The following is an 18,942-nucleotide window of genomic DNA, read 5'->3' as shown; positions in this document are numbered from 1 at the left end:
CGGTGTGTTGATCACCAAACTGTACAAAGCCAGTGTGTTTGAGTACAGAAAACAACAAATAAAGCATCAGCTCATGATGTAGGTGTGGACTTCGTTATATTAAAAAACACACAGCAAATGATGTCATGTGTTAATAATTTATAGAAACAGCTTCCTGAAACTGTCAGTCAATATTTTTAAAAGCCAGTGAGTGCACTCTCGTACCACTTTTGTTCAAACACATAAAAAATACATACACAACAGTGGCAGGATGCACATACATAAAGATGCACCTAGACAAGCCAATATTAATGTTTTTGAGCATATGATAGGGGGATATATAGTCATACACAGTCAGTGAATTGACATAAGAAATAAGTAAGAGCCACACACACACACACACACACATCAGAAGCAAATTAATGCTGCAGCTCCTGAAAACACAGACAAATATCACATATTTGCAGATCTACCACAGTAGAAGTGTAGTAAAATCAAGGATCAAAAACTGCCAATATTTCTTTATTATTATTCTTTATTTTCAGCTCTTGAAGCAAAAATACTTTTCAGCCATTAGTTTCCATGTATAATTTTACAGATTTGTCTACACATTTACAGATATAAATACCCTTTCTAATCTGAATATATATTTGAATATATTTACAAATCCGATAAAACACACGCACGCATTCTAAACAGACATTTTCAGATCCATGTACACGTTAACAAATATCATTACACATTCAGAGATTCTGATTGAGACACACATTTGTCCATAGTTTTTTTCACATTGATGGCCCCATGTGAATCAAAATAACAAACATGGCTCCTCTTCGAACTCCCTTGCTTTGCCACAGTGCACACATTGGCACATGTGACGAAACTATTTAAAAGCAGCAGGGGGCGCATTCATCCAGGAAACTTTGACCACAGTTTCAGCCAATCCCTGAGCTGCGTTGCGTCTGTAGTCCCGCCCGTGTCCCATTGACAAGTTCCAGGGAGCAAGAGAGAGAGAGAGAGAGATAGAGAGAACAAGAGGGTGACGGAGTGAGAGAAGGAGGGAGGAGAGAACACAACAAGCCGGCGATGGACGGCAGATAGACACAGAGAACGAACAGATGAGAGCCAGTGTGTGGATGCGAGTTGCGTGTGAAGAGGAGGCGAGAAGAGGAAGAGGAGGAGAAACATGAGTCGACAGCAGCAGCAGAGCCAGGGAGTGGTTTTAACGGGTTACCACAGCAACGCGGAACTGTTGCCCCAAACTGCACCGCGCGGCCCCAGCTGTCAATCAGCCCGGGACCCCGAGACCCCCACCGAGCCCAGGTGGGACAGACCTCCCGAGATCCAGCTCTTTAACTGGAGTGTGTGTGTGAGTGTGCGTGTGTGAGTGTGCGTGTGCGTGTGTGTGTGAGAGTGTAAAGGTCATGGTTGTGTTGTTTTCCTCGTTTTGAATTTTGCAGCAAAGCATAAATGATGTTGTTGACCAACCAGCACTAACCTGCAGCTGGTCATAGTTTAACCCCCCCCAGCCACTAACTTAGTTGATGGTTTTTTATTCTTGTACGTGCACGGGTCCAGCTCCTCCCCCTGCAGCCCTGGGTTATGTTTTTATTTTTCTTTATCAGCAGGTTCACCCTGACTCTGATATAACAGCTCGGATTTTTACAAGGTTGACAGTCTTAACTCGCAACTCTGAGATAAAGCTGTTGGTCTACAGATAATGAAATACTGTATTCCCCCCCTGAAAGACTGTGCAACAGAAACCAGCCTTAGTCAAATAGTGGTATTAGGTCAGACTCTGGTTTATGTAGAGATTATTTTATTTAGCTAATGAATTAACCTGATTTGTTAAATGTAATGGTTTAATAGTTGATAATGGTTCAACTGTTTAACAAGCTAAAATAACAAAATTTGTTGTTTCATGTTGGTCGGATTTGCTTGATAACCATTTCGAAGTTTGTCAGTGGCCATTTTTACTAATTTCCTAAAAATGATCAACAGATCAATCGGTATTGAAAGTGAAGATACAGCATCATACTGTATAGCTGAAGGGCGACCAAGTTACAAGGAGCATTTTCGTACCTTTGCTTGATAACTGAACTAGTAAACAGATGATTGTTGGGCAGAATAATTGCTGATTATATTTTATGTTGATTGATCCACACATCAGCTCATTTTTTTTTCAACGTATACAGATCATTTCAACTACAGAAATATAACAAACATATGTTAAAAAGGTGTGAGGTCATGAGCCTTCCCACATTCCCACATCTGGTGTTTTTATGTTTAGTGGTGGTGGAGGGCGCTGTGTGACCCACCCACCACCTACAGGAGGCTTTACATCCTTTGTTTACAGCTTGTTGTCATCATGGCGTGACAGCGTTCACCTCTCCGTCTGTGACAAGAAGACTCATTCTGAGTGTGCTACACACTGCACAGTTACAATCTTATTTATAACCTATTTACTCGAAAAGGCCTGTGTGTGTGTGTGTGTGTGTGTGTGTGTGTGTGTGTGTGTGTGTGTGTGTGTGTGTGTGTGTGTGTGTGTGTGTGTGTGTGTGTGTGTGTGTGTGTGTGTGTGTGTGTGTGTGTGTGTGTGTGTGTGTGTCCAGTGCTGCTCAGGTCAGCAAACAACTGCTGTCTCCAACTGTGGCGTGGTAAAGGTAAACAACCCAGTCCAGCTGGTATTCAGATGGGCACACCTGCCTCTGCATGTACGTGTGTGTGTGTACAGAATATGTCTGTGTGTGTGTTCCAGATGGCTTCTCCAGCTAACCGGGGAAAAGAACCCAGCATCACATTACAGCCTGCCTTTGTCTCACCTCCCACAGCAGAGTGTGTGTGCGTCCTGTCTAGGTTGACTTGAGGGTTTAGTCTTGTGGTCATTGTTTCCCCTGGTCAGGAAATGGGAGACAGAGTGACACAGACAAACGGACGGATGGACGGACAGACAGACAGAAAGCTGATGGCCTTGTACCACCCAGAGACATCTGACCTAAGCCTTAGGTTACGTGCCTGCTGGAGTATGTCACACAGATGTTTTTGAGGTTCAGCTCCTCGTTTAGCCAAAGAGCTTCGTGTTGATCTTGGGTTTTTCACTGTATTGTAGGAGAGAGAGAGAGAGAGAGAGAAAGAGAGAGAGGGCGTACTTCCCTCAGTATTGCTTAGTGTCCAGTAAACACACATGGTTTTAATAAATTGACTGTGTGAGGCAACAGTCAGCCGGCAGAAATACTACGCTGCACAGGAAATGACATCTGCAGAGAGGAAGACGAGCTGGACTGCTATGATAAGTCGTCATAGCTGGTGTCTGTCAGGATGAACCGAGGTCAGAACAGGCGACTGCAGTGAGCAGGGGAATTCACAGACACACATAAGAACACATCATGTAGAAAAAGACACAGTGGCATACAGGGAGGGAGACGGCCAGATTGACAATGGGAAACGGTATTAGATATTAATTGATTTATTCAGCCAGTGGGTCAGTGGGGAGACCACCAGTTTCCAAGGGGGAACATAGACAGCCTCTGTCTTTATAGAGGACAGCTGGCACCTGTTGATGTAAATGGGAATACCACACACACACACACACACACACACACACACACACACAGAGAGAGAGAGGTTTGCACTGCTATCCTTATTATTATCCGGTTTATCTCGGAAAGCCAAACCAAAAACCTTATCCCACACATTGAACCAAACAACACTTCACAGTTGACCCTCTAACTTTAACTCGGACCTCAGAAATGATGTTTAGCCTCATTAGGACCAGGTTTGGTCCACGTGACGTCTACTGGTTCTGACAGGATCAGGAAGAAGCACACACACATACACACACACATAGCTTCCTCATCTGTTTCCTGTTCATCATTTATTTGTAGGTGCCATATCATAATAATGGGATGTGTGTAGGAAAATCTCCTCAGATCCTTGAGTAATTCCTATTATTCCATTCAAATATGACTGGTATGTACTGATGGTCGTATTTTCCACCTGTCCAGCGGTTTATTACCCCCCCCTAAAACTCTTCTTTGTTCCTCAAAATTTGAAATTATTTCTATCGAAAAAATTCCCCTTGTGTCCTTAAAGTGCATGTGCACCATTCTTTCCAATTTCATGACTGGGCTTTATGGATATGCTAACATGGCCCCTCCCCTACTTGCTGTCCCCTGACCCTCACAGCTCACCTGCAGCTGAGCTCCACCCACAAATTGATAGGATTGGTTCTTTAGGTGTGTTACATCACAAACCCTGCCTTTTTTTCCCAGACTAGCATTTGTTTACTGCACTGTTAAGGTGGAAATACTCAGCCATGGCCCTGACATGCAAATTACCCCTCATAATATGTCTTTTATCATAAGAAAGACACAAGGGAGACATGTTTAAATACTTGTTTGGATTTTTAAATATAAATCTTCTTGGGCTGGGAGCTCTGTGTCACTTCAGTGACTCACACTCACATGTGGATTTAAATAGTCACCTCTGATCTTGACTCATATTCAGCTCAGCGGTGCAGAGTTTGCTCTTTGCTGGCTGATATAGTTTCCTGCTGTTCCTTTTAACACCTCACAGTTTACTTATACACACACACACATGCACTATCCCTCACACTCTATTTTGGCAGCTCGAACTAGCTGATAAAAGGTGTGTGTGTGTTTGTGGACAAAGAGTTGAACAATTGCACACGCAGCTCCAGCAGTTTTTTCTTTTAAAAGGTCATTTGTGCACGTATGTATGAAAGTGTGCCAGAGAGAGAGAATGTGTTTGTTTTACACACAAGGGCAGCCCACCTGTGCGCACAATGGACCAAAGTCACGTGCACGATTGCATGTAAAGCATTGTCTGCATTATATCGGCGTGTGTGTGTGTGTGTTGTGGTCTTGACATTCACATTCTCTGACCTGGGAAGGACCTGCTCCAGTAACATGTCAGCACTGATCGTCACACCTGTACTTCTCACAAATCAGCAAATCATCCAGAGCAGTGAAGAAAAACTGACCATGAAAGCTTCAGAGCTTAATTGTTAACAAGCCCGTAAAGATATTCTCGCACCACAGGATTGTAGTTGAATGGAAGACCAGACACGTGTGTCCGAGCCAATCAGATAATTCCCGACCTGTTGCATCAGAGTCGTATTATTGTCGCCGTTAATCGTCTCCTCTACATTAAACAGATTTGGACTAACATCTAAAACAGATTATTGATGATGACTAATGGCTGATATATGATTTAGTCACACCGTATTATCTCTTCTTATCAGGTTTATCTGAAAACCAGGGAAATATTTCAGGTCATGATTGGACACACGTCAGCTGAACAACCTGCTTAGTTTGCTTTTTGGAAAGTGGGGGGACGTGAAGGGAGGGGATATTAAGTACCAAACAGAAAAGGAAAAGGAGACGACTCAAGTCCCAGGCGAGGTGTAGGAGAGGAAGGGGGTGACGAGAGGAGGAAGAGGAGGTGCAAAGAAAATAGACTGGAAGGAAGGAGAAGGTTGAATGTCGGTATAAAGCCAACAATGTTCGTTGTTAAAGCAAGATCAAAGTGTTGTATCTAAATTTACTAGAGCTTTATTTTTTCAAATATTGTGCGTGCGTGTGTGCGCTCGTGTATGTGTTTGAGTGTGTGTATGTGCGCGTGTGTGTGCGTGTGTGTGTGTGTGCATGTGTGTGTGTGTGGCAGGAAGTCTGCTGTGGTATGTGGCCTTGCCTCAGCGTGGATCCTCACGGTAAAATACTTCACTCATAATTCCAAACTAATGAATGCAGCACATCGACTTCATGCTGTTCCCTCTGACTCAAAGAGTTAGTATCACAAACGAACCTGTTCTGCACTTCACTGATGTGGGATGTGTTTCATGACTAAATATTGGAAACAGCGTTATTCGTATACGCCCATGTCCATTGACCCCCTCTTAAACAATGCCTTGTCTTTAGTTACCCCCGCCTCCTTTCTTTGCTTGTTTCTTTGTATGTAAGCAAGGTGACTTAAAAACTATTGGACAGATTACCACAAAACGTAGTGGAAGGATGTAATACAGGTCAGGAGAGAACCCATTATTATCACATTGATGCAGATTTTTTCATTTCCGCAGAATATCAGGATCTGAATTTCCCACGGGATTCATAAAGTATCATCTATCTATCTATCTAATTCATGGATCAAGCACAATTATCTAACTGACATTGGTGCAGCTTGATTATCTTGACTGTTGAGGCTTGGTGGAGTTATGCACGGGACTGAATGCAATTACTGTTTGATTCCTTAGATTTAGAGCAAGAACTTATTCCCACAAATGAAGCAGCTTGTAAGATCGGTGTAAAATAATTTTGTGTTCACACTGAGGATTCGTGAGTAGGATTGATGAAGTTACGACACCGCAGCTGTTGACAGAAACCTCTCATCTTGATTGGGACAGGACACAGAAATGACAGATCAGCTGTCTGCAGCTGAACCATCAGTCTGTTGTCATCAGTCAATAAAAGCTGTAGCTTGAAGGCGGAAAAAAAGAACGAGAGACAGAGAAGAGAAGAGGGAAGAGAGCCGATAGAAAGAATGTACTGTGTCACTTCCTGTCACGACAAAGGGGACATTCAGTTGGAGATCAGCAAAACCAATGAAAATAAGAGCCAACCCTCACTCACTGACTAAATCCGCCAGGCTGACATATCCTCTTGTTCTACTATATATTGTTATCTGTGTAAATGTTGGTTGATAAGTAGCAAGAAATCACACCACAGTTTGTACGTTTGTCCCAGAGTCCTGCACAGGGGCAATTTGCAAACCTGCACCCTGTAGGTACCAACACCTCCCCTGTAAATTAAATCCATAATCTGTTCATACATGTCCTGCAACACAAGCCACATTCGCAGCTAAAGACATCAGAGTAATTCATTCAGGTTTCTTTAATGATGCCCGGTCTGAGCTTATCTGCTGTTGTGCGTGTTGCATTGTTCCACTCTGATGTGCGACACGCTCACACTCAGGCCCCCATCCCTCGTTGTTGATGTAGGCAAATGCAAAGTGACACAAAGACCAGTTTTGCAGTAATCATTCAAAGTGTCTCCCTGTGGAGTCAGTCAGCTGCATTGTCAAAAAACCAGAACTGGTGACGGACTGAGGGTGAAAGATTATGTCATAAATATTCACAATAATGACAAAAAAGGTCTGGGCTAATTCATTAATGCTCGATTAAAAGATGAAAGAGAAGCCACACTGATTCGGATTTCTTTTTAAGGTTTCATATACAGGTAGGACTTTATTTATTTATGTATTAATTATGTGTGGCTAATCAGCTGATCTGCTGTAATTGGATGTTTTTTTAACTAGGAAATATTCTTTATCGGTATGAGCCTCAAAAATGGGTGAGATTATTTTTATAGGACTCCTCCAACTGCCCCGGGGTTCTGTGGTAACTTTGCCCAAGTGATAAACATTTGTGAGTGAACCCGCATAGACTGCTGAACAGGTTTCCACAAAACTTGGTTGACAGATGGGAAATGGGCCAAGAAAGAAGCCAATACATGTTGTGGGTTGCACTGAGGATTTTGATTCTCTTTCTTTAACATTGGGAGATGTAGTATGTTTTTGACATATTTAAGAAAGTGTTATCTAAATAATTTTGGTGCAGCTTGATTGAATTTAGGACTACTGGGCCTTGGTGAGGGTATTCACTCTACTGAGTATCATTAGTGAAGTGTTAACTATACTGATTGTCATGTGGTCAGCTGCCTCACATTCCCGACTGTCCATGTGATTAGTATGACAGCACACTCATTATAGTTAAACAGCCTGTATGAAGTCTCAACCACTATAATGAGCTCTAATGGTTGGCTCTGTCTTAGTTTGACCAGTGCGCTGTGGCGTGAGATGAGCTGACTGTGTGGAGTCAGTCATGTGAAGTCCATGCTGCTATTCTTAGTTCTCACTGATGATACTTTAGTCGACTTCTCTCTGTTGGACTCACTGACCCCTCGTGTCATCCAAGCTATCTCTCTCTTGTGCTGCCATCAAAACAAACTAACATGCACTGCAGGCACCGAGCTGACATGTGGATATAAATGAAAGCAAAGATGTGCGTCACATTCCATTTTTGTGAACCTGATATCTCGGGAATGTCCTGAGGAAATGTTTTTTTAGTTTTGCACAAAGATTCACTTGAACTCACGGATGAACTCGTTAGAATTTCAGCAGTCAAATGTCATTGTCACTGTGACCCAATTTTCTTGTGAATGTGATATCAGAAACAGCCAAATAGGGAATTTCATTACTTCTGACATAAACATTCACTTTTAATTGAGGATGATCTGATTAGAATTCAAAGGTCAAAGGTTAAGATCACGGTGGCCTCACAACACATTTTTATTGGCCTCTTGAAGGTGATATCTCAAGTCTCCCTTTTGGGAATTTCTTCAAATTTGGACCAGTTGTAACTTGGACTCAGAAACGAACTGATTAGATTTCAGTGATCAAAGGTCACAGTGACTTCATATAAACTGGGAGTAAAAATATGTAGACTGAAACTGCACTGGGCGGTGGCGGGCAGTAATTCTAATTATGTAGAGCATGACAAACACAGTCAATCTATCGTTTGCTATCCTGGAATATTTTTATGATATGTTTTATTATCAGGTATTGACCATAACGTAATTGATAAACACAAAAGTGCAAAGCTGCGACGTGTGTCATTAAGCACGATGCCAGTTAACCAGATGTGTCTTTCCTCTTGTAGCCGCAGAACAGGCCACTACACCGTTCAACAGAACCAAAACACACTAGATGGAGACGGAGTCGAGCCCGGCGCTGCCGCCAATGTTACCAAAACCAGCGGCACCGACCCGTCGCCATCGCTCCCCAATCCAAACTTTGTGGCCTGCTCCAGGTCTCTGCCCTCCTCCAGCCCAATTTCTCACTCCAGCCCAAAGTCTCGCTCCAGCCCCAGACACAGTCCCAACGTCCGGGCCAGAACTCGACCCACGTGTCAGCGCTGTAACTCTCAGGTGGGCCGACATGTAGTCCCACTAAGCTGAGTTCAGCTCTCTGGGTCTTTGGTTTAAAGATGTCATTGGCTCTTTTCCACAGGTCACATGTCGATGTGTAGTTTACACTTCTCTGATGTTGTTTTCCTTTCCTCACTCTTTGCTTTCTTTTCTGAAACAGTTTTCTTGGGTTTTTGTGGGAGTCACAATTGAATATCAATAATATTGTAATTGTAAGTCTCTCAAAATGTTGTATGTTGTTTTTATCTCATTTTATTATCTTACTTTTATATTTTGTACATTTGTATTTGTTTTTATAACTTTAATGTAAAACAATTTGTCAGTGGTGAAGCACTTTATACTGCACTAACCTGTATTAAAGGTTACAGCTAGTTAAAGTTTGATGGATTAAGTAGACAAATTAAACTTTAGTATTCATAATTCCAACATCTGTGGATCCTCTGATATTCTATTCATATTTAAAGGTGTATTTCTTCAATAATCATTGTAAAACTTTTAAATTCCTTTACATTGTAGCCCCCTATAACAGCATGATATTGTGTCTTTTTGTGATTATTGTCTTGGTGAGATTCACAGGCAACAACCTTCTCTGCTGTCTCTGTCTCTGTATAAGAATATGTTCGTGTGTGTGCGTGTGTTTTTTTTATGTGTGTGGAGACTCAATAAACTTTACCCAGACTTTAGTTCCATTTTTGGAAAAACAGAGTGAGAGACAGAGACGAGCTCCAAGGTCTGTTTAAACTTCAGGAATGTGCTTGTGTGTTTCAGTCTGTGTGGGAGAGCAACTGCTGTAATTTGAGAAGAATTAACTTTTTATTTTATCATCATAAAACCAAAGTTCTAGACAGAAAGAAGATATGAAACAGGAAATTAAAATTGAAGCGGTTGAAATGATTAAATTGTGTACGGCATTGTGTGCTACAGGACTCTCTGGATGAGCTGGAGATGGACGACTACTGGAAGGAGGTGGAGAATATCACTCAAGGAGCAGGGAGAGGCGACAGTGGAGGAGAAGGAGAAGTTCAAGAGGAGGAGCTGAATAAAACTCCTGAGGGTAAGATACACTGACCACTGTGACCTCAAAGGGGGATACACTGACTTTTCATGTAGTGCACATTGAGTCACAGTCATTTTGATTCTCGAATCAGACCATTTCTGCTGATGTAAAGATAATGTCGTGCAGCGTTTGTTACTTTACATAGTTTTGCATCTCCATATCTTTATTATAAATCTCCTTATTTTGGTTTTGCATCTAATTGAGGTCATTGTGTTCCTCTGAAGTTATTTTGCATCTTTATACAATCATTTTGTCACATTGAGCAGCTGAACCAGAGCGCTGAGCCTCCTAAAGACTCTAGAACAACTCCGATGTGAAATATTCATTTCAGCTGTTAATCAAAAAGTCCCTGCCTGCTCAGGCATGTGCAGACTGGAGAGGTGTTGTTTCGTACGCGGGGGATTTGCTTTCCTCATGTGTATTTATTTAGCCTGTTTATGATGACTATTGTTCTGTGGAGCAAACAAACTCTTCCTGTGTAATGTGTGTGTCCACTTCTGCCCGCGGTTGGTCTTTTCCCTTTCCTGCACCTGTGAAGTGTTTTTAAAGGGTTAAAAACAATAGTCTAGTTTTTTTAAATAGTCGTCTCCACCTTTCTTTCTCTTTGAGTCAAAATGTTTACACCAGTGTTGTTTTATCTTAACTCCTCACTTTTCTTTTCAATCTGTCTCATTTTCTCTTTCAGAAGGAGAGCAGGAGGAGGCGTGGCTTGCCGAGGCGGGGCTAGCGCAACTCTTCGATGACACACTGGCACCTGACCAGGATCAGGTATAGGTCATCTATCTGTAATTAGTGAGACCTGAGTCCACGTTGTGTCATCGTTTATCATGTTTCCTATTTGAGTGTGTCGTCAAACCTGTTATATCAATCCGAGTGCATTTGACAAATGATCAAAGTACATATAAGACGGTGGTTGACTGTGGTGTGATTCTAATTGATTGATTGACAGGAGGAAGACAACGCAGTGTTCCTGTCCACGCTCACCAGGACGCAGGCGGCGGCTGTAGAGCGCCGCGTGGCATCGCTACAGCAGACGTTGCTACGGCGACGCAACCGACAACACGTTCCAGATGTTAGGGATATATTCAGACCTCCTGAAAAGGTTCGAAGACGTACACACACGTGCACAAGGACACAAACTGATTAATTTGTACCAGCATGAACGATGTTAAATCTGAGCTATATGAAATTTAAATATATATGTATAGTAAAGTCAGAAAGTTCAAATAAATAGTCCAATATTTATATTTGCTTTCTTGCCAAAAGTCAAAGAGATTGATACCACTGATGCCTGTGGGCTAAATATAATATATAGGTTAGCTCAGCTTAGCATAAAGATAACTTAACGTGTTACATTTCGGCTATTAAATCTACATAAATAAAAGGGTGTTAAAGTGTGTTAAACTGACAAGTTATAGCTGTTATACAAGTGACCAGGCAGGAAGTGAATAGGATTATCCCTTTAAAAATCTTGTTGGATTAGTGACATGAAAAAAAAGAAGCTGCTTCCTTTACACTGTGTTTCCTCCTGGATCTCTTCCCTCTTTGACTGCATGTGGTCACAACTTTGCTGTTGCTTCTCCATTCAGCAACCGGTTAGCAGGCTGTCTGATAAAACCACCTTCAATACATTTTACATACACATATACATGTAATACCAAGTACTATAGTACTTAATACGTACATAAAGTATATTTCATTAGTTCAGTGAAGTTTAGTTTACTACTGCTTGTCCAAACTACTTCAGTCAGCAAAAAGAAACTGTTTTCAACCAAGTCTGTCTTTTCACTTTCCTGCAAACTTTGTCCACTAATTAACAGATAAGATAATATGTAACATGAAGAAAAAAATTGTCCTGGGGACGGGATGCACTCAGTGTGTGTGTGTGAGTTGACCTGTTGAACATTACACGTTGTGCTATCTACTTATGTGTCTCTGTGTTGTGCTGTGGCCTGCAGGATGAGCTGCCAAGTCCCCTCAAAGAGGGAAGTGAGAACGGACAGAAAGACCTCACTTCAGCTGGTATGTGTGACATTCTCCTACAGACCCCCACACACACACATACATGAGTCAGTATGGAGAATGACTAACTGAGGCCCAAATAAACATCTCCCTAGCAACTCCATAACATATTTTAGAATTGAAAACCACATTATTTTAAGCTAATGATCATCTGTTACTTAAAGAAGTACTGCTACGGTAAAGTGGAATACTAAATATTGCTACCACAGTCCATTGCTTTTATTTCTTTACTTTTGCTTTTAGTTCAGATTAGAACCTAGATGTTTTGATAGTGTACATCACTGTAAAATGGTGTAAACATCAGGCAAAGCTCATTTTAAAGTGTATTTAAAGGTAAAGGAAATGCAGCAGGACTCTCTTTCTTCCTCTTTCAGTCATAGTGATTTAAACACTGTGATTAAATACATGAAAGAACACTTAGTTGTTCACCTGTGTATAAACTGCTGCACAACAACTGTTTAAATGGGCTGCTTGTGCGGTCCTATTTCCTTGTGTGCTTAAATGTGTGTGTGTGTGTGTGTGTGTGTGTGTGTGTGTGTGTGTGTGTGTGTGTGTGTGTGTGTGTGTGTGTGTGTGTGTGTGTGTGTGTGTGTGTGTGTGTGTGTGTGTGTGTGTGTGTGTGCGTTGGTGTGCATGTTTGTGTGTGTCTCTCTCTCAACAGAAACGGAGACAGAACTGAACGTTGAAGTGGCGTTTTCAGAGCAAGCGCTCACATACAGGGATATCAACCAAAGACTAAAGGTCGCCACCAGCCCTAACTCGCCTGACGACAAACTACCAGTGAGCCACATACCTTTATACACACACACACACACACACACACACACACACACACACACACATACACACACACACACACACACACACACACACACACTTAAGGCTACATGTATATTCACTTCCTCAGTAGTCTTTTCCTTCCCTGATACACTGAGCATGTGTGTACTCATTCAATCGCCAGACTTATAAACAGGATGCACAGATTTTTTTCTTACATTGTTATACAATCGTATACAAATCCACTTGTGATCATTCTTTAGTGAAGGGGGATATTAGAGCTAGTGCGGACAGTTTACTCATTGTTCTGCGTCAATGATTATCAGAGATAATAGAAACAATGAGATGTGACAAGAGCAATTTAAAGACCTCACTGCGCAGGAATGATTTTCTTAAAATGTTTGTCTTTCTTGCAATTAAATCTGTTTGTCTTGTTCAATAATCTTTTATTGCGTGGTTAAGTATAGTTTAGTTTAGCCTTGTAATGTAATAAAAAGTGAATGTAAACAGAAGAATGGCATAAAAGAACATCAAACTGAACTGTTAGACTTAAAGTGGGCAGAGTTTGTGTTGCATATCAGCAGTAAGCAGCATTTGTGGCCAAGAGCAGCTTGAGAACTGGTCTATAGTGACATCTGGTGGTTGAAGCTCCTAAATCCGAATATTTCCATTTTTCCATGGATTCAAATAAAGCTCTATAGTTACTTCTCTTAATATTCTGTCTATTCAGTCTAACACTGTACACATGAACCATTCAGTGTCACAGTCAAATATGATTTTGGCACATTGTTTGCTTTCTAACTCTGTCCTCCACAGTCACTGACAGCCCTCTGTCCTTTGCTCTCTTTGTTTTTCTTCTCCAGAACTTTAAGCTGCTTCCAGACAAAACAGGTCAAACCAGAATAGGAGATCTGTCTCCTCTGGATATGAAAAAGGTAAGTGTTCATATGGTGTATAGGACATAATATTTTAATAATCTGTGGATGCATGTGTGTGCATGTCCTTCCTCAAGCTCTGTTTCCATGTCCATTTCTGCTTGTTTTAAACGTTCTAGGTGCGTAGAGTGGTGCTTGTGGAGATGACTGCTCTGTTTGACACTGCTGGGATAGACCTGAAGGCGCACAAAGCTGTCAAAGTTAAGACTAAAGGTAAATTGACACACACACACAGTATTAATGCAAGTATGTCCTGAAAGCTAAACAACAGGGTAAATAGGCTTTTTCATAAAAAAAAAAGAGACACTCAGACATGAACAGTGACGCAAAGACACAGACATAAAAGTGAAAACAACAACATATGAGAATTATCCACACACACAAAAACAAACACACAACCAGCTACATATGCAAACCAAAGACTATACATTAATCCTGCCTCTTCAAATACAGTTTATCGAGGATAATTTCTGTCACTTTGGAAAACAATGCAACGGGGTCTTTCTTGGGTCATGTCCCGGAAACTGGTTTGGAAGTCTTAATGTAATTCCGATAATAATCTAGTGGCAGAAACTTGGACTATGGGCAGAGAAGGTCTCTGGTTCGTCTCTTGTTCGACTCCACGGAGAGACAACAAAAGACGAACTTGGATTGATCTGTCCAAAAATCCAAGAGTCACCCTACCCTGTCTAGTGCCCCAGAGCAAGGCACCTTACTCCCCCAACATCTGCTCCCCGAGCGCCGTACATGGTCGCTCACTGCTCTGTGTGTCCTGCACCAGATGGGTCAAAAGCAGAGATTAAATTTCCCTACTTGCATGAGTGTGCCTTTGCAGGTCTGTGCATGTGTTTGGGACTAATAAATGCATATTAATAGCTATTGTCTAAGTTAGCAGGTCCATAGTAGTTAATGTAAATGTTTTACTGAACGTCTGTGTGTGTGTTTGTGCGTTTGTGCGTGTGTATGTAGAAAGCGGTCTGTATGGTGTTCCACTCACCACTTTATTGGAGCAGGACCAGAGGCGGGTTCCTGGGACCAAAGTGCCATTCATACTGCAGAGGGTGAGCACACAACAGTCTGAGACAAAGACAATAAACAGAAATGACTGTAGTAACCGATCAAACGGACGTAATATATCCCTGCGTCCCAGATCCATATTGATCTCACAATTCATATTACACACAGTACAACTTAGTGTTAGACTGACACTAATATTTATCAGAATGTCAGACTTCAATTGTCATAGTCATTACTATGTCTTCTTGCTTGGTCTTATGTAAACATAATCTCACTCTTATCTCTAGTTTATTGCTCATATCGAGGATGAAGGATTAGACACTGAGGGGCTTCTACGGATCCCTGGAGCAGCCACTAGAGTCAAGGTCGGTCAAAGTGTTTGAATTGAAATTTCACCACAGCAGACATGCTGTGAAATGCTAAAGGTTGTTAGGTTTATTCTGCCAGTCAGTCCTCACTGCTGTTAACAGTACTGACCCTTACTGGTTCTTGCAGTCCCTGTGCCAGGACCTCGAGTCCTCCTTCTACGATGGGATGTTTCCGTGGCAACAGCTGAAGCAGCACGACGCTGCGAGCCTCCTGAAGCTGTTCATCAGGGAGCTGCCCCATCCATTACTGACTGTGGAGTACATCAGCACTTTCATTGCCGTCAACAGTATGTACAGCGTCTGTTCATGAAGTATTCTGCTTGATCATGAGAAGTTTACAGCCCCATTATGAGACAATGGACTGGAAAAAGTGCCAATCAAGTATTTTACCGTGTGTGTGTGTGTGTGTGTGTGTGTGTGTGTGTGTGTGTGTGTGTGTGTGTGTGTGTGTGTGTGTGTGTGTGTGTGTGTGTGTGTGTGTGTGTGTGTGTGTGTGTGTGTGTGTGTGTGTGTGTGTGTGTGTGTGTGTGTGTGTGTGTGTGTGTGTGTGTGTTATATACAGAGCTCCCCACAAAGAAGCAGCAGCTGCAGGCTTTGAACCTGCTTGTCCTTTTGTTGCCGGAGCCCAATCGGGACACTCTGAAGGTCCGTGCACGCTCAGTTTCAAACACGCCTCATGCAAAAATATATATGCAAATTGAACATTTATTTTATGAGAGTCTCCTCTCTGTTTCCTTTTGTAAATCGATTGAATTTTTTCTCTCTTCAATCCCCAGGCATTGATGGAGTTCTTCCAGCGTGTGATCGACCACCAGGTCAAGAACAAAATGACGCTCAACAACGTCTCGGTTGTCATGGCACCCAACATCTTCATGTTCAAAGGCATCCGCTCCAAGGTTACGGAACAACAGGAGTTCTCCATGGCGACGAGCACAGCCAACATTGTCCGCCTGCTGATAAGATACCAGAATCTTCTTTGGACAGTAAGGATCAGAAAGATCCCTCTGGCTTCAAATATTCTACTATTTCAAACACCCACATAGACAAAGTGTACAACAGAGATACATTTTTTCATGGAGCATGAATGATGGCACGTGTTGTACTGTCGGTAACACGTCTCACTCTCATGTGTGCAACGTGTCTCTCCAGATCCCCAAGTTCATCATGACCCAGGTCAGACAGCAGAACATGGAAAGTCAGCGGAAACAAAATAAAGAGAGAGCTGTGAGAAAGCTGCTGAAGAAGATCACCACTGAGAAACCGCCTGACAAAGCTGCCCCTGAGGTAGGAGGTGTTTATTTTCCCGGTTATGTCTTTTTAGTAAACATTTACATAGAAATCACCGTAAGTCCCACATAGAGATGTGCTTATGAGGGAGTGAAATTCTGAATCAATCTGTAGATAATGGATGATTAAACATCCCAAAATCTACCACACATTTTAGGGATTTTCCATGTTTTTGTAAAACATGTACAATGCACTAAGCCTGGTATTGGTAAATCGTGTAAAGATGCACGAAATTGTACAAAGTCATAGATATCACATCCCTAAACAGGCCTGATTGTCTTTTATAGAAAAGGATCAAATACATTCTTGCATCCACCCCCTGAATCCGGATCCACACCTGAATTTAACAGGATCTTTCGTGATCCATACTTCATCCTTCAAGGATATCTGTCCAGTAGCTTTTGTGTAATCTTGCTAACAAACAAACACAACCTTCTCTGCAGATGATAACTGAACCAATCTATTTAACTATATCTAAATATAAAGTACCCTGCCTCTTGGCCCTCAAAAGATAAGTGGGACGGATGGATAGATGGATTGATATATGGATGGTTAGGTGGTTGGATGGATAGATAGATATATGGATGAATGGATAGATTGATAAACATAAAGTGCTTCTCTTTAACAGGTTGTGTTTATAGTAAGTTGAATAATAGTGACACCTAGTGGTGCTGTTAAAGAGTGTTGCTCCTGTGATGTAATTGTTTACAGGGCAACATGTGGGTTATCAAGAGCCAAATACAGAACAGTGGATCATTTTGTAATTACCACATAAATACATGTGCAGCGATTTTAATTTTATGATTATTATTATTTTGTATCCGTGTTGATGGAGACAGTTGATGATGATTTTTGTAAAGTGTTCATTGGGTGATGTGTAACTCACCTTTCTCTCTGTGTTTGTCCAACCAGGAGAGTTCACAGGGATTTATTCGGGTCCAGGCTCCCCAGTTCAGCAAAATCTCTATGGCTGTTGAGCTCACTGAAAAGCTGCTGGCTGCTGATGTTCTCACACGCTTCCTCAGCCAAGACAGGTAATGTAATGTGTACAGTACAAACAGCAGTGTTGCCTTCATAGTGCTGATCCCCTCCATGTGTCCCCTGAATGCTTTCTCTTACTCTCTCTCCCTCTCTCTTTGTCCTCCAGCTCAGTGGCAGTGAAACGAGAAGAGCTGTGTCTCTATGAGATCGGTGGGAACATCAGTAAGTGCTGCTCCTGCTCAAGTTTATTCATTGCAATGTTAAGATTTTCTTTTCTGATAACCAGCTACAGGCCAAATGGGTGAAAAAAGATATTAACTGTTGTTGCTGTAAAAGTCACAGACAGTAGAAGTACCTACCTCCGCTAAGTCCAAAGCCCTATCTCGCCATGTTAGTGAAAGTGAATCTGCTCATTTATTTTTATCCAGTCCAAATGTACTGGGTTCTGCCCTAGGTCATGCACCACCCCACACAAATGTCATAGAAATCCAATAAGTAGTTCTTGATGAAAACATAACTTTCTTGGGGGCGGTTATTATAGTAATCCAACAGTACATCATGTTCATCTGTGTGTCTGTCCGTCTCTGCACAGAGGAGAGATGTCTCGATGGGGAAACATACATGAAAGACCTCTTCCAGCTGAACCCTGCAGCAGAGTGGGTCATCAAAGCTGCACAGCGATGAACTGGTTTCCTACGATCAGACTGGGATGAATCATGAATGCCGGACATCTTCCTGTTCTCACAACAGGGTCCCGCTGAGAAGGGACATCACCTGGTTCTCTGTGGGTTTCGCTATTCGAGACACACGTGTGGACATGGACACGGATAGTTTTTTAACATATGAGAGTGTAACACGGTTTAGCACGCATGGTTGACCCTGAAATCTCCCTCAAAATGCAAATATTCCAAAACCCATGAATATCCATTAGGTGAAATGTGTGGATATACATTTAAATGCCAATTCTTTGCATGAACAAAAATCCCAAACAAGAAGTAAAATGACACTGTGCATGCAAAATCAACCATTTAATTTCCTTCCACCCTGCCTTATGCTGCTCACTGGAATTACGCACCTCAGGTACCATGAACCTGAAGTTAAGAACAGCTGTCTATGCTCCTCCCAGACCACAGACACTGGTGGAAAAACGTTATTTCCTCTAGTTGGTCTCAGCACTTATGTCACAATATTGTGATTCTTAATATTGTTTGATACTGTAAGTATTTCACTTGTATACCGTGGTTCATTACCTCTAATCACATTGTGGTGCCTGCTATAATAAGCGGAGTTAATATAGTTTGCGGCAATAAGTTATCGAAATTCTATTAAATCGGTTTCACCAATTTAGAAAACATTGGCTTTTATTTATCTGTATCTTTTTATTAAAAGCCCTAAAAAGTAAGCGAATGGTCATGATGTTGAATGTGAGTGTATGGAAGCATGTCACTGGAACCAGGAAGTATTGAACATTGGATTGAATGGGTATATGTCCGGGGTCCAGAGGTGGACTGCTGTTA

The 18,942-nt window shown here is 41.8% G+C and overlaps 1 protein-coding gene across 1 annotated transcript; it reads left to right on the top strand.

The window, feature by feature from the left end:
- The first annotated feature begins 965 nt into the window (after positions 1-965).
- On the top strand, positions 966-18,813 carry arhgap18 (Rho GTPase activating protein 18). Its single transcript, XM_053444949.1, has 18 exons — positions 966-1,302; positions 8,714-8,981; positions 9,906-10,035; positions 10,724-10,806; positions 10,988-11,140; positions 11,997-12,060; positions 12,722-12,840; positions 13,701-13,772; positions 13,892-13,985; positions 14,742-14,833; positions 15,077-15,154; positions 15,285-15,444; positions 15,720-15,802; positions 15,934-16,140; positions 16,307-16,441; positions 17,357-17,478; positions 17,592-17,647; positions 18,018-18,813. Exons 1-18 carry the CDS (start codon positions 1,166-1,168, stop codon positions 18,107-18,109), a joined length of 2,145 nt encoding a protein of 714 aa, XP_053300924.1. The 5' UTR covers positions 966-1,165; the 3' UTR covers positions 18,110-18,813.
- Positions 18,814-18,942: the final 129 nt, after the last annotated feature.

This window comes from Pleuronectes platessa, chromosome 17 (assembly GCF_947347685.1).
Source record: "Pleuronectes platessa chromosome 17, fPlePla1.1, whole genome shotgun sequence".
Taxonomy (NCBI): domain Eukaryota; kingdom Metazoa; phylum Chordata; class Actinopteri; order Pleuronectiformes; family Pleuronectidae; genus Pleuronectes; species Pleuronectes platessa.
Note: the sequence above shows the minus strand (reverse complement) of the source record. Positions and strands in the feature narration are given on the sequence as shown.

Coding starts and splice junctions, on each gene's coding strand:
- arhgap18 (XM_053444949.1), top strand. CDS start 1,166: ATGAGTCGACAGCAGCAGCAGAGCCAGGGAGTGGTTTTAACGGGTTAC. Junction 1,303..8,713: donor GAGACCCCCACCGAGCCCAG/GTGGGACAGACC, acceptor TTCCTCTTGTAG/CCGCAGAACAGGCCACTACA. Junction 17,648..18,017: donor TGAGATCGGTGGGAACATCA/GTAAGTGCTGCT, acceptor GTCTCTGCACAG/AGGAGAGATGTCTCGATGGG.